Source organism: Anopheles coluzzii, chromosome X, assembly GCF_943734685.1.
Source record: "Anopheles coluzzii chromosome X, AcolN3, whole genome shotgun sequence".
In the NCBI taxonomy this organism is placed as follows: domain Eukaryota; kingdom Metazoa; phylum Arthropoda; class Insecta; order Diptera; family Culicidae; genus Anopheles; species Anopheles coluzzii.
The window spans coordinates 17,474,722-17,487,296 of NC_064669.1; the positions used below are offsets into that span (position 1 = coordinate 17,474,722).

At 45.7% G+C, this 12,575-nt stretch overlaps 1 protein-coding gene across 9 annotated transcripts in view; it reads right to left on the minus strand.

The window, feature by feature from the left end:
* LOC120958107 (uncharacterized) overlaps positions 1–12,575 on the minus strand; it is an 88,212-nt gene that overhangs the window by 44,842 nt on the left and 30,795 nt on the right. For 2 of the 9 annotated variants that reach the window (XR_007452641.1, XR_007452639.1), the window contains exon 1: positions 6,990–7,183. The exons of 5 other annotated variants lie outside the window; for them this stretch is intronic. Coding sequence is in view for 1 of the 4 variants with exons in the window: in XM_049609503.1 (XP_049465460.1) it covers positions 6,917–6,922 (6 nt within the window). In the remaining 3 variants the exon portion in view is untranslated. Of the gene's footprint in view, positions 1–6,666; positions 6,923–6,989; positions 7,184–12,575 lie in introns of those variants that run through there. 2 more of the 9 variants (XR_007452640.1, XM_049609503.1) reach the window with 2 other exon arrangements.

The following is a 12,575-nucleotide window of genomic DNA, read 5'->3' on the forward strand; positions in this document are numbered from 1 at the left end:
GATCTGTAGCGGCAGATTATCTTCATCCCGCTCTCCTAGTTTCCTAGAGACTGTAGTACGACGACGGAGCTGATTCACGTGGCGCCGAAGCCTCCGTTGCTCCGTTGTGATGACTTCGTACATTACGGTGCCGATGCTGCGGATGATCTCCCCTGCAATCCAACTCCATGAATTGCCGCGAAATATTTTGGCGTAAACCAAATCTCCAGGACGCCATTTGGGGAAACCGCTATTCGCTGAAGACTCCCGTGATGGTGAGGGCCGCAGCAGATGATGAACCGTCCGCGTCGCCCGGTTGAACATGACTTCGGCAGGCGTGCGTTGGTCCAACATTGGATTCGGGGTGGAACGGTATGTTTGCAGGAACAGATCCAAAGCCTCCTCAAGCGATGCCTTCTCGATTCGAATTTTCTTCAAGGCCCGCTTGAAGGTATCCACGAACCGCTCGGCCTGGCCGTTCGATTGGGGATGAAACGGTGCAGTCGTGATGTGTTCAATGCCGTTAGCGTCGCAGAACTCCTTGAAGACTTCACTGGTAAACTGAGTCCCGTTGTCGCTAACCAGTGTGACTGGTGGTCCGAATCTGGCAAATATTCCTCTCAAAAGAATGATTGTGGAATGTGAGGTTATACTTGCAGTTTTCACGATTTCGGGCCACTTCGTGAAGGCGTCAACTGCGATCAAGAAGTATGCACCATCGATTGGTCCGGCGTAGTCGATGTGCACTCGCTGCCAGGGAGCTGATGGTTTTGGCCAGGGCGCTGGTGCAGACATACGTGGAGACTTTGCTGCGGCCTGGCAAGCATCGCAAGTAGCGACGCAGCCAGTGATGTCGTCGTCCAATAATGGCCAGTAGACGAAACTGCGCGCTATCGCCTTCATCCGCTGTATGCCTGGATGTCCCTGGTGGAGCTGCTTCAGGCACCTCGTCTGCAAAGCCGCGGGGATGACTACCCTCTCCCCGAACAAAATGCAGTTCCCAACGGTTGTTAAGGCGTCCTTCCGGCTGTAAAAGCGTGCCAGATCCTTGCCGAATGTGACGTTCCTTGGCCAACCGTTCGTGACGTACCGATATACGTTACGAAGTAAAACATCGTTGCATGTAGCCTTTTCATCTTCTCTAAAACGAATCGGAAAAGTGTTTAGTGATTTTATGGCTACAGAACTTACAGCTTCCTCAAGCTCGATGCTGGCGATCATATATTCCGGGTCCGGCTTAGCATGCTTGTCAATAAGCCGGGATAGTACGTCTGCGTTGCCGAATTTGTCCGTTGGTATGTACTCGATGTGGAAATCGTACAGCTGCAATGTTAGTGCGAATCTTTGGAGCCGATTCGCCGTGTAGACAGGGAATCCCTTTTTGGAGCCAAAGATTCGTAGCAGGGGTCGATGATCGGTTTGAAGCCGGAAATGTCTACCGTACAGCATTTTATGAAAACGCGTCACCGCAAAAATGATATCCAATCCCTCGCGGTCTATTTGGCTATATGCTGCTTCGGCTTTTGTTAATGCACGGGACGCGTGTTGAACCACTTTTGTTGACCCGTCTTTAAATGTGTGACTTATTGTTGCACCCAGTCCGACGGAGGAGGCATCTGCGGCTACGATGATTTCAGCTCTAGGGTCATAGTGAGTTAAAAGCAGGTCAGATGTTAAAATATGTTTAAATTTGTTGAAGGCCTCCTCGCACTGCTTCGTCCAGAGGAACTGGTTACCGTCCTTTAATAACTCGTCCAGGGGGTACCTCAAATCCCGCATCCTGGGAACAAATTTGCCATAATAATGAATAGCACCCAAAAATGAGCGAACCTCCTGTATGTTTGTTGGTGCTGGTAAATTATTAATCGCATTTATCTTTGTCGGGTTGGGTCTGATTCCATTACGATCGATTATATGGCCGAGGTATTCGATTTTCTGCATCTTAAATGCACATTTCTCGGCACGGATAGTGAATCCAAACTCCCTTATGCGTTGAAGCAGATTGGCCAAATTTGTATCGTGCTCTATTTCGGTTTTGCCCCCAACGACTACGTCGTCCATGTAACCTGACGTATCGTGCAGACCGGCGAGCATCGTGTCGATGATTTGTTGAAAAGCCGCGGGCGCGATTTTTATGCCGGGAGGCAAACGGTTATAATGGTAAAGTCCCCGATGCGTGTTTATCGTCAAGAGAGGTCTGTAACACTCCTCGATCTCGACTTGCGAAAAAGCGTCCGACAAATCTATTTTGCTGAAATATTGGCAGTGGGCTAATTTCGCAAAAATATCGTCTGGCAATGGTAGGGGATACTCGTGAGGCTGCAACGCATCGTTTAGCCCGGTCGAATAATCACCACATATTCGAACGTTACCATTGCTCTTACGAACGACGACGATTGGAGCGGCCCAGTCGGAGTAATCAACCGGCGTTATTATTTTAGCTTTTTCTAGCCGTTCGAGCTCATCGTCGACTACTGCCAATCTGATTTGCGCTTTCGTGCAGAGCCCCGTGCCATTAAAAACTTCCGGAAAACTTTTCTGCAGATTCTCAGGGATATGCGTGTGAGTAGAAATTGTAGCACAAAACGTATTCATAGGAACTGATGCAAGCTTGAAAAGATCCACTAGATCTGCTCCTAATAAAAGAAGCTCACCCGGCGCCACGCGAATGATCGCTGGGTTTGTGACATTATTTATTGAAACTGTTGATGAAAATTCCCCCAAAAGCTTCAGTTCTTCGTTAGAGGCAGTTTTCGCATTTACTGAAGGCTTCACCAATGATGGTTGCCCTAATTTCCTCCATGCTGTTTCGTCTATGACGGTTATGTCAGACGCTGTATCCAACTGCAGGAGTATGACCGTTCCATTGATGGATACATTTACAAATTTGCGGTTTGTTTGTACGCTGCACACCCTAACGGTATTAGTAGAAAAAAATTGATTTCTTCCCCGGCGAACACCTTTTCGATTGCGACAGCGATTTTCCCGATGACCAGCCTTGTTGCATACTCGACACTTTTGTGTAGCTTGCGGACAATCTTTTACCCAATGCAGTTCACCGCACAGCCAACAAGGATTGGACGGCTTATCGTTTCCTGATCGGCCATCGTGATTTCCCCAGCGCGGGCGTGATCCCTTTGCGCGAAAATTCGGCTTGTTCTGCCGATCGCCATTTTGTATTGCATACACTTGCTCTCCCTTTTCGCCCACAATCATTGCATTGTCGAGTTTTAAATTTGCAATACGGTTACACTCCGCCGAAAGCTGCTCGAGTGTTACATCAGCGCGCTCTTCTATGCGAGTGAGCAATTTGAGCCGAAAATCTTTATCCGTTTCCTCCTTTAACCCACACACAAAAACGAGACACTTAAGCTGCTCTTCGCTCATCCCTTTTAGCTGGAAATCGACACACGCTCGATTGACACGACACGCGTACACCAGAAAATCTTCGGAACGGGATTTATTGAGCTGCATGCACTTATAACGCTTACTTAGTAGCGATTCAGCCTTGCCAAAAATTGATTTTAGCTTCTCGATTGTGGCTTCTAGCGTAAAATCACGAGGATAACGGGGTAATATAAAATTAACGTACCTTTCGTGCTCCATTGCACCCAGCTTACGCATTGCACCCAGCCTCACCTTTGCGGAATCGTCAATCCGTGCAGCATCATTGATGAATAAATCCTCGTACCGTGAGTACCAGGCCTCGAACGTGATTCCAGCTTCGGCCTCGAAGCGGAACTCGGTGATGCTACTGGCCAATGCATCAAGGATTTGCTCCGGGTTGGGTGGACCCGGCTGGAACTGCTGCTGTGTGTGTGATGCTGTTACCGGTTGTGATACCGGCTGCTGCTGCTGCTGCATTAATTTTGTCATCAACTGTTGCTGCATTTGCTGCATTTTCTGTTGCTGTTGCATTTGATGTTGCAAAAGTTGCATTAATTGGATCATTGAGGGCTCACCGTTTGCGGATGAATTCGACAGCGATGGCGGGTGCTGGCTTCTGGCTTGCGGGAACGATGGCGCTTGCTGGCTTGTCGCTGGCTGGAACGATGGCGCTTGCTGGCTTGTCGCTGGCTGGAACGATGGCGATTGCTGGCTTGTCGATGGTTGGACTCCCGTGGGCTGATCCATGGCAGGAGCGTTGGGCAGGAGGGGCTGACCATTTACCGGTTGCAGAAACACCCGTCCCGGAACCTCGAAATGCTGCGAAAGTCTTCGCTGCTCTTCATCCATCTCGATGTCTTCCGGACTCGTGTCCTTTCGGCGCCGTTTACGCGTTGACGGAATTTTGCACACGTATTTCTTTACACTTTTTTCACTACTAAAGTCTTTTTCCTTTTTACTCGTCGCCACTTTTATGGTTTGCAACTTATTACTTATTTATTTTACAAATTACATATTACATAAAATAGACGCGTTTACAAGACACGCACTGTACAAGATAAAACGGGACGAGCACGCGCTACGTCCGTTCGGGTCGGCGGATAAAAGATGAAGAGACCGATCCCGAGCCCTTCATTCCCGAACTTAGTCGAGCAGCGCCGAGCTTAGCCGAACGCGGTGCTGGTAAATTATTATGCGGTGCTGGTTTGTTGGTGCTGGTAAATTATTAATCGCATTTATCTTTGTCGGGTTGGGTCTGATTCCATTACGATCGATTATATGGCCGAGGTATTCGATTTTCTGCATCTTAAATGCACATTTCTCGGCACGGATAGTGAATCCAAACTCCCTTATGCGTTGAAGCAGATTGGCCAAATTTGTATCGTGCTCTATTTCGATTTTGCCCCCAACGACTACGTCGTCCATGTAACCTGACGTATCGTGCAGACCGGCGAGCATCGTGTCGATGATTTGTTGAAAAGCCGCGGGCGCGATTTTTATGCCGGGAGGCAAACGGTTATAATGGTAAAGTCCCCGATGCGTGTTTATCGTCAAGAGAGGTCTGTAACACTCCTCGATCTCGACTTGCGAAAAAGCGTCCGACAAATCTATTTTGCTGAAATATTGGTAGTGGGCTAATTTCGCAAAAATATCGTCTGGCAATGGTAGGGGATACTCGTGAGGCTGCAACGCATCGTTTAGCCCGGTCGAATAATCACCACATATTCGAACGTTACCATTGCTCTTACGAACGACGACGATTGGAGCGGCCCAGTCGGAGTAATCAACCGGCGTTATTATTTTAGCTTTTTCTAGCCGTTCGAGCTCATCGTCGACTACTGCCAATCTGATTTGCGCTTTCGTGCAGAGCCCCGTGCCATTAAAAACTTCCGGAAAACTTTTCTGCAGATTCTCAGGGATATGCGTGTGAGTAGAAATTGTAGCACAAAACGTATTCATAGGAACTGATGCAAGCTTGTAAAGATCCACTAGATCTGCTCCTAATAAAAGAAGCTCACCCGGCGCCACTCGAATGATCGCTGGTTTTGTGACATTATTTATTGAAACTGTTGATGAAAATTCCCCCAAAAGCTTCAGTTCTTCGTTAGAGGCAGTTTTCGCATTTACTGAAGGCTTCACCAATGATGGTTGCCCTAATTTCCTTGTCACGTGGCGACAGGGTTGAGTAGCGGTGCTGCGCTCAGTTTTCCCAACAACCATGATTAAAAACAAGCTAATTTCATTTGATTTTTCAAAATCAATAAGAAGCGAGAAGATGTTTGCATTATTCGGAATCGTATTTAATAATGTATACCGGAGATGAAACCACCCACCCGCATGCAAAATGAAAATAAACTTAAATCTATAATGGCTGAAAACCGCTTCTCCACGTTTTTCGTAAATAGCGTAGCTCAGGTATAGTCTGTATAGTGTGTTCCAAGTTCCTTAATATGCATTTAATGAGATCAGTTGATCTTGATGCTTCTTCTTCTTCTATTTGGCATAACGTCCTACGCGGACATGCCGGCCTACACCAGGCTTTCGAGACTTAATTCTTTACCACGCAGCCGGATAGTCCATCCTTGCTACGGGGGAACGGTCTATTCTAGGTTTGAACCCATGACGGGCATGTTATTGAGGCGTTCGAGTTTATAAGCCAGTATTATAAGCGCCTTCAGAGCGTTTTAAAGGTTTTACAACTTTAGAAACTGTTAAGCATCTTCGAAAGTCATGTTAAAACGATATGTTAGTACACTCATAGTAAAGCATTCTTTAGACATGTTTAAGCGTAAAACGTGCAGGTAATGTTTCTTGGACTGGAACGTATCATGAACCGATACCGGTGCTGCAGTCGATCATGGAGCGATACCGATCCAGAAATAGCTCCCGATTTCATTCATATCATAAACCAATACCTGAAACTGTTCGGAATTCGGAACGATACCTGACCTGATCCGGGTCAAGAACTGAAACGGTTCCAGTTCCAATTGATAAACCATACCCAGTAGTAATTTAGAAATAGTGTACGAATTCAAATATCGTAGGAGTTCACGGTACCAATTAGCGTAAAAGTTACCGTACAAGTTAAAAAAAAAAACTTGTAACATGAATAAGAATATGTATTACGCGAAAATGTCATCCAAAAGTATTACTTAAGTTAAAATGGTTTCTGGGTCGTTCATTTCCAAACAAAACAAACGGTCTAAATTTTCACCGCGAGTATATGTGTGTATTTTGATATTTCGAAGACATATTGTGCAGTCAAAACTAAAAAAAAAACTAAAATCAAAACAGGCGGAGTATAATATAATAAATAAGCCCAAGGTTTTTTTTCTAAATATTTGCTTCAATTTTATTCAATAATTTTGATTTACCAAAAATACAAAATTACAACTCTTTATCCATGTATCGAAAATTGCAAGACTACATCCAACATCATTGAAACACACAGGACTTTATCCAGTTCATTCGCTCCCTTCACTCCCTCTGCTGCTGCTGGCAAATACCGGCATACCAACTCAGCTCATCGCCAGCTCCACTGCTCAACAGCTTAAACCTACGGAAGCAAAATACATAACATTAGCAAACTCATCAACAACCACACTAGCTTCTTGCCCACCGACCTCCACACGTGCACAGCGATCAACGCCTTCGGCTGCATCTTCCGAGGCCTCCACGATGGCTTCATTGTGAGCTTCGTCGTGAGTGGTCTCTTGCTCGACGTGATCCTCGTCCACGATGTTTGCCTCTTCCAGGATTTTCTCCAAAGCTTCTAGGTTGTCACTTTCAGCTATCGGCTCTTCACTGATGTGTTCACTTTCACCTCGCTCCACAATGTCGCTCATTGCATCTTCTAGAGCCTTCTCGATTTTCGACTGATCCTTATCCGGTTTCTCGACACTCTGATCTTGAGCGACCTTATGCTCATCCCGTTCCTGTACGGTCGATATCAGACCATTCCCTGGCTCAGTCGCCAAGGGGGCCAGGTCGACCAATTCCGACGCACTCAGCTTTTTCTCTGGGGTGGCAGCCATGGCTTAGCCGCTGTTCTGCACACTGAAACACTTGAAACCGATCACGGATAATGTCACTGGACGACAAACAAGAATTGTAGCGCTCGATAGGGAAAGTTCCACTAGCTTAGACTTGCACTTAGACACTTGCACAACGCTCGCCACGAAGATGTTACTAGCTTCACAATATTTGAACAACGAAAGGGTGCGTGCGCAATGAGCGATCGGCTTTTATAGCCCTCTAATGCACAAAACATGTATGTAACATGCAAACAACAATGTATTTGTGTAATTGTATTCTTAGTGTAAGTGACCAACCGTGTGCAGTTATTTGCCTGACTCATTCTTGATACTTCCCAGGGTTCCTCAGCATTAGCTACGTTAAAAGACAGGATAGATAAAATTGTGTAATAGAATGATACAAATGATTTTATTCATGTAAGATCTGCATCGAAAATCTGTGATTTGATACGTATGTCATCTTTCCGTGGAGTGCTGTCTTGTTTATTAATTGAATTTAATTTTCTCATGCTCGAGATGGGACTGTTTCGGATGATATTCTGCTCGTATTTGATGTACTTTGTATAGCTTGCGCTGGAAAGCCCTGCCCAGAGCACAGTTTCGTTCGGTACGTGCCTATATGATCGCAAACATCGTTCGCTCATTGTACGCAAGTGTTCGCGTAGGGATGACGATGCGATGAGTAATCCTTCACCACAACAGCGCAACTTCGCTGTACAGGATTAGCTGCAAAAATTATTGATGATATTCTAGGGATGTACTAAAAGGCATATTGGCATAAAATCGTTGTAAAAACAACATTCAGGTTGTTTAAATATTCATTAAATATATTTTCAAATCTAGATAAGCTGTTTCGATGCGAAGTGCCGACAGTGCGAAATACAGCCGAAACGATCTTCACCGATCGATCGTTCTCAGGCACACACGGCTCTTTAGAGTAAGGTCGGCTTATGCCAGAGAGAGCGCGTGAGGTCTGGCTGCATTCTTTCATCTAACGCAGTGGTCTCCAAACTTTCCAGTTCGCGGCCCGCATTGATTTACAAATAACGTTTTTGAGGGCCATGTTGACGTTACCTTTAGAATGTTTGAAAGCTCATTTCGGGCTGCTTACGATCCTGCAGCAGTAGTTTGGAGTCCTCTGAGCTAATAGATAGATACATTAAATTTATTCAATACATTTGTATCAAATTTATTTAATCAATAAAGACTATTCTGAAATCGTTAAAGCAACCAAGATATGGTATGGCCAAGCTCGGTTATGACGGTTAATATCATGGCCTATCCCGCAACTGGAAATATTCTAAGACAAAAGTCCTTGCATAATTTGTTTCTTAAATTAAGAGAACGTTGAATATTAGAAAAGTCCTTAATTTTTTTAACGAAGTTGTTATCCCAGCATGAACTGCTCTCGAACCAATATTTGGAACACCAATAAACAATAAACCAATAAACATCTACCGCGCGCGTTATCTATTTGTGTGTTATTATTTCAAATACGATCTTGGCCCACGTAGTCAAATGAGTTTGCTGTAGCTGATAGCAATGACTATTCCTCTTTTGTGTTTTGTGAAAATCGTTGATCAACGGGGGAAAGGACCGCCACGAGCTTCTACAAGTGACGTCAGACGTGCGCTACTTAGCGAAAGTCATCAACACAGCCTTAACTTGTTGGTGTTGCTGAAAAGTGCAATACACTCAACCGATATGTGCGAGTGCATTTTTGCGCATATTGCAGTACATCGGACGCAGCGCTCAAATGAGAGCGAACAGGGACAACGTCTCTCTCAATCTCCCACAAACGCGTCGGTCAGCGAGAGAGTTTCAGTGTACCAGCATGTTGCTGTCGCTTCCTTTCGGATCGTCACTTCGGTACGGCAACTTGGAGAGGAAAGTTCGATGCAAGATGAATGCATATTTCGTAAGTGATTTCTTTTGCAGTGCGAGTGAAAAACAAAAACTAAACAACATTATGCATGCTTACACAGGAGGTAAGCTTCATCATAAATATATTCAAAAAGTTGGAGCTAATTTGCTACCGTGCTTGTGTGTGTGTGTGGTGGATATGTGTGCTGCTCTTTTCAGGCCAAGTGCGTGACAGGTCGGCCAGCGTTGTGCCACCAGCGTTGTGCGCTGTGCCAGAAGCATTTGCGCGGAATAAGCGCTTTTGTCTGTTTTTGGGCAACATTACCTCGCTCTACGACGATAGAATGATTGGTATGTTGTTGAACCTATATGGCCCCTTCCGGGAGATGATCTACTCGCGCCCCACATTCCCCGGCGCAGTAAAAAGCGCAATCGTCGTGTACGACCAGCCAGAACCGCTGGAGAACGCGGCCCGTCACCTGGACGGTGCTTGCCTGGCGGGCACTCGGATGTACGCGGCGGCCAGCTTTACTACCACCAGCCGGCCAATCCTGACGTCCACCGAGCTGCACGTTACCAATTTCAGCGAATGGATCGACGAGGAAGTACTACACGAGCTTTTCGGTCGGATAGGCCGGGTGATACAAATTGTAATGGGCCAGTGCGTGTACGGGTACCGTGAGGCGTATGTGTCGTTTAGGTCGGCCATGGACACGGAGGAGGCACACTTGCAGCTCAACGGATGGGATATGGGCGATGGGTTTGCGCTCCGCGTGCGACATTCTTACACCGTGCACGGTGGAGCACCAGTTTCGCCGGCCGAGTTCCAGCGCCTGCAGACGAACCGGTTCCTCGGTGGGTACGTGCGCGTGTCCGGCTTGGGGCAGTCGTTCGGAGCGGTGCGGCTGCGCGAACTGTTTGGGACGTATGGCCTCCTGAGGGATGTGTCCGTGCTGCGGGATCAGGACCGAGAGCCGCTCGGTTGGGCGATATTGCGCTACCAGAGCGATAAACAGGCTCTTTTCGTCTCCCGCATTATGGACAACACCGTGGTGGACGATACTCGTCTCAAGGTCGTGAAGCTGTCCAACCAACTATTGCCGTTCACTGACGCTGTGTAAGTATGAGTGTGTGTTTGTGTGCGTGCAAGTGGAAAATTTCATTCAGTGATGTGTTTTTCCTACCATTTCCCAGTCCGATCGACTTGAGCACAGCATTTATTCCGGCGGTGGCTAGCTCATCGGCTGCCACATCCCTCTTCCCAAGAGCCTGGTTGGGTGTGTAATGTCTTCCACGTGCTTTCGCCCAGTCGCTGTTGGATTCCATATCGCTCATTCTAAAGCTTCGTTTATCAGCGAAGCATGCATCCTGGCAGAGTGAAGAGGATACCCACGCTGAAGAATAGTGTTCGAGTGCAAGTGAAATGTGCAATTTAAAGTTTGTTTTTTAAATCTTTGTATATAGATTCAAGGTTCACGTTTACTTTCACTTGAGCAAGGAGTGGAGCTCAGTGAATTAGAAAATGGTTGTTTTACACTGATTTGCATGAATTTGGAATAACTCACCATTGTACTTACTGCCAATCGCATACCATTTCCATTATCAGTCTTTAAGAGATTCGTTAGAAATATTTTTGAAACAAAATAAAACTATACTTTATAAACATCCACAAATACTTATTATTTCATGTTTTTTGAAACTCTTTTACCAAGACGGATTTTGTTACAGGAATGAGAGTGTAGTTCAAGAATGCTTGTTTCGCTAGCGAAATAAATCATAAATAAGAAAAAGCAATTATGCGACTATTTTAATCAATATGCGATCTCAATGCCACCGACTGACACGATCTTTGGGATGTAATTGTATGCAGTAATGGATATAAGCCACTGAGGCGCTCTGGAGCTGCTGACCAAACTTCCAGCGTTTTACGAGCCATAATGCTCACAGTTATCTCGAGCCGCACGAGAGACGAAAGCCTCGTAAAATAACACGACAGATGAAGATATGTGATCTTCATTCATCGATTGGGCACCGCGATCGCCGCCGTTTGTGCCGTCCGACGCAGACGGACGGTTTATGACATGGCCCCGGAGGTGGTTATGCGAAAACATACGTTTTGCGTCGCATCGCAAGCACCTTTGAAAATCCCCGGCGAATGATGCTGCGAAGGAAGTATGAAAGAGGGTGATGGAGTGGGCCGAAGAAGAATCAGTAGAATGGAACCAAGCGGCCAAGAACATGCTGTCTTCCAAACGATCACTTTCTCTTTCTCGTTTAGTCCCACATTCTCTCTCATTCTCGCTTGCTTCTTCGTCTTCCACCATGTTCGTTTGCAGTAAAGAGATTAAGTCTCAGCTGTTTTATCATTTACGTTTGTCTATTTTGCTCAGTCAATACCCCGATGCTTTGGAGAGTTTCTTCCGGCATATTGACGGGGTCGAGCATATTTATTGCATTGTTTCCCACATTCACTTTTGATGTATCTATTTAAATAGTGATTTCTATTCAAAATTGTCCTATATTCGTACATTTTGATACAATACTGCTCATCGTTGGTAAAAGTGGACAAGAGGAACTATAACCCCAAACTCTCGGTTAGTGAAGTTTTTAAATTCGTGCAAATAAGCTTTGAAGCTTAGTTTATCAAATATTAAAATTGAATTCAGCAACTCATTAATGAAGCATTCCTCTATAATGTGGTTGTTAGTCATTTACATGTAAGTAGGCCGTATACCGTTTGGCGGTTAAGGACGGACATGTCTCAAAAGAAGCTCGTGGCCTGTGACAAGATGCGTCTTACCACCTGTCTGCCCTAGACAACTTGTCTACGTGGTGTCCTTATGGGACCGGTTCGAACGTTGCACCGACTTTCGGAGCGCGTAAACGAGACGACCGCTCAACGAGCTGATAACACGTGTGTGAAAAGCAAAACCATAATGTTCGCAAAGCTTGAACGACCATTCTCGCGTTAGCCTTTCTATTAATGCTACTTGCCTGCCATTGCTTTCGCATACTACTACTGAAAAATACTTCACAGGAAAATAAAAGAAAATCTAACAAGGCACTGATTGATTGGTGACAAAAAGAAGAAGTATCAGTAGCACGGTCAAAGAGAGAATGCGAGCCACGCTCTAGCGCAAGAAGGTACGCATCGAAAGTGTTTTGAAGTGCTCGCATGCACATTCATGCACACGTCATCCGGTTAGAGTGTCCAGTTGTGCATCTGTTTATGTGACTAGGTAATGTTCGAACGCAATTGCGTCCACTGCAATCTCAAAAGTCTAATGCCCCATCCCGGAGTGACTTCTTAAC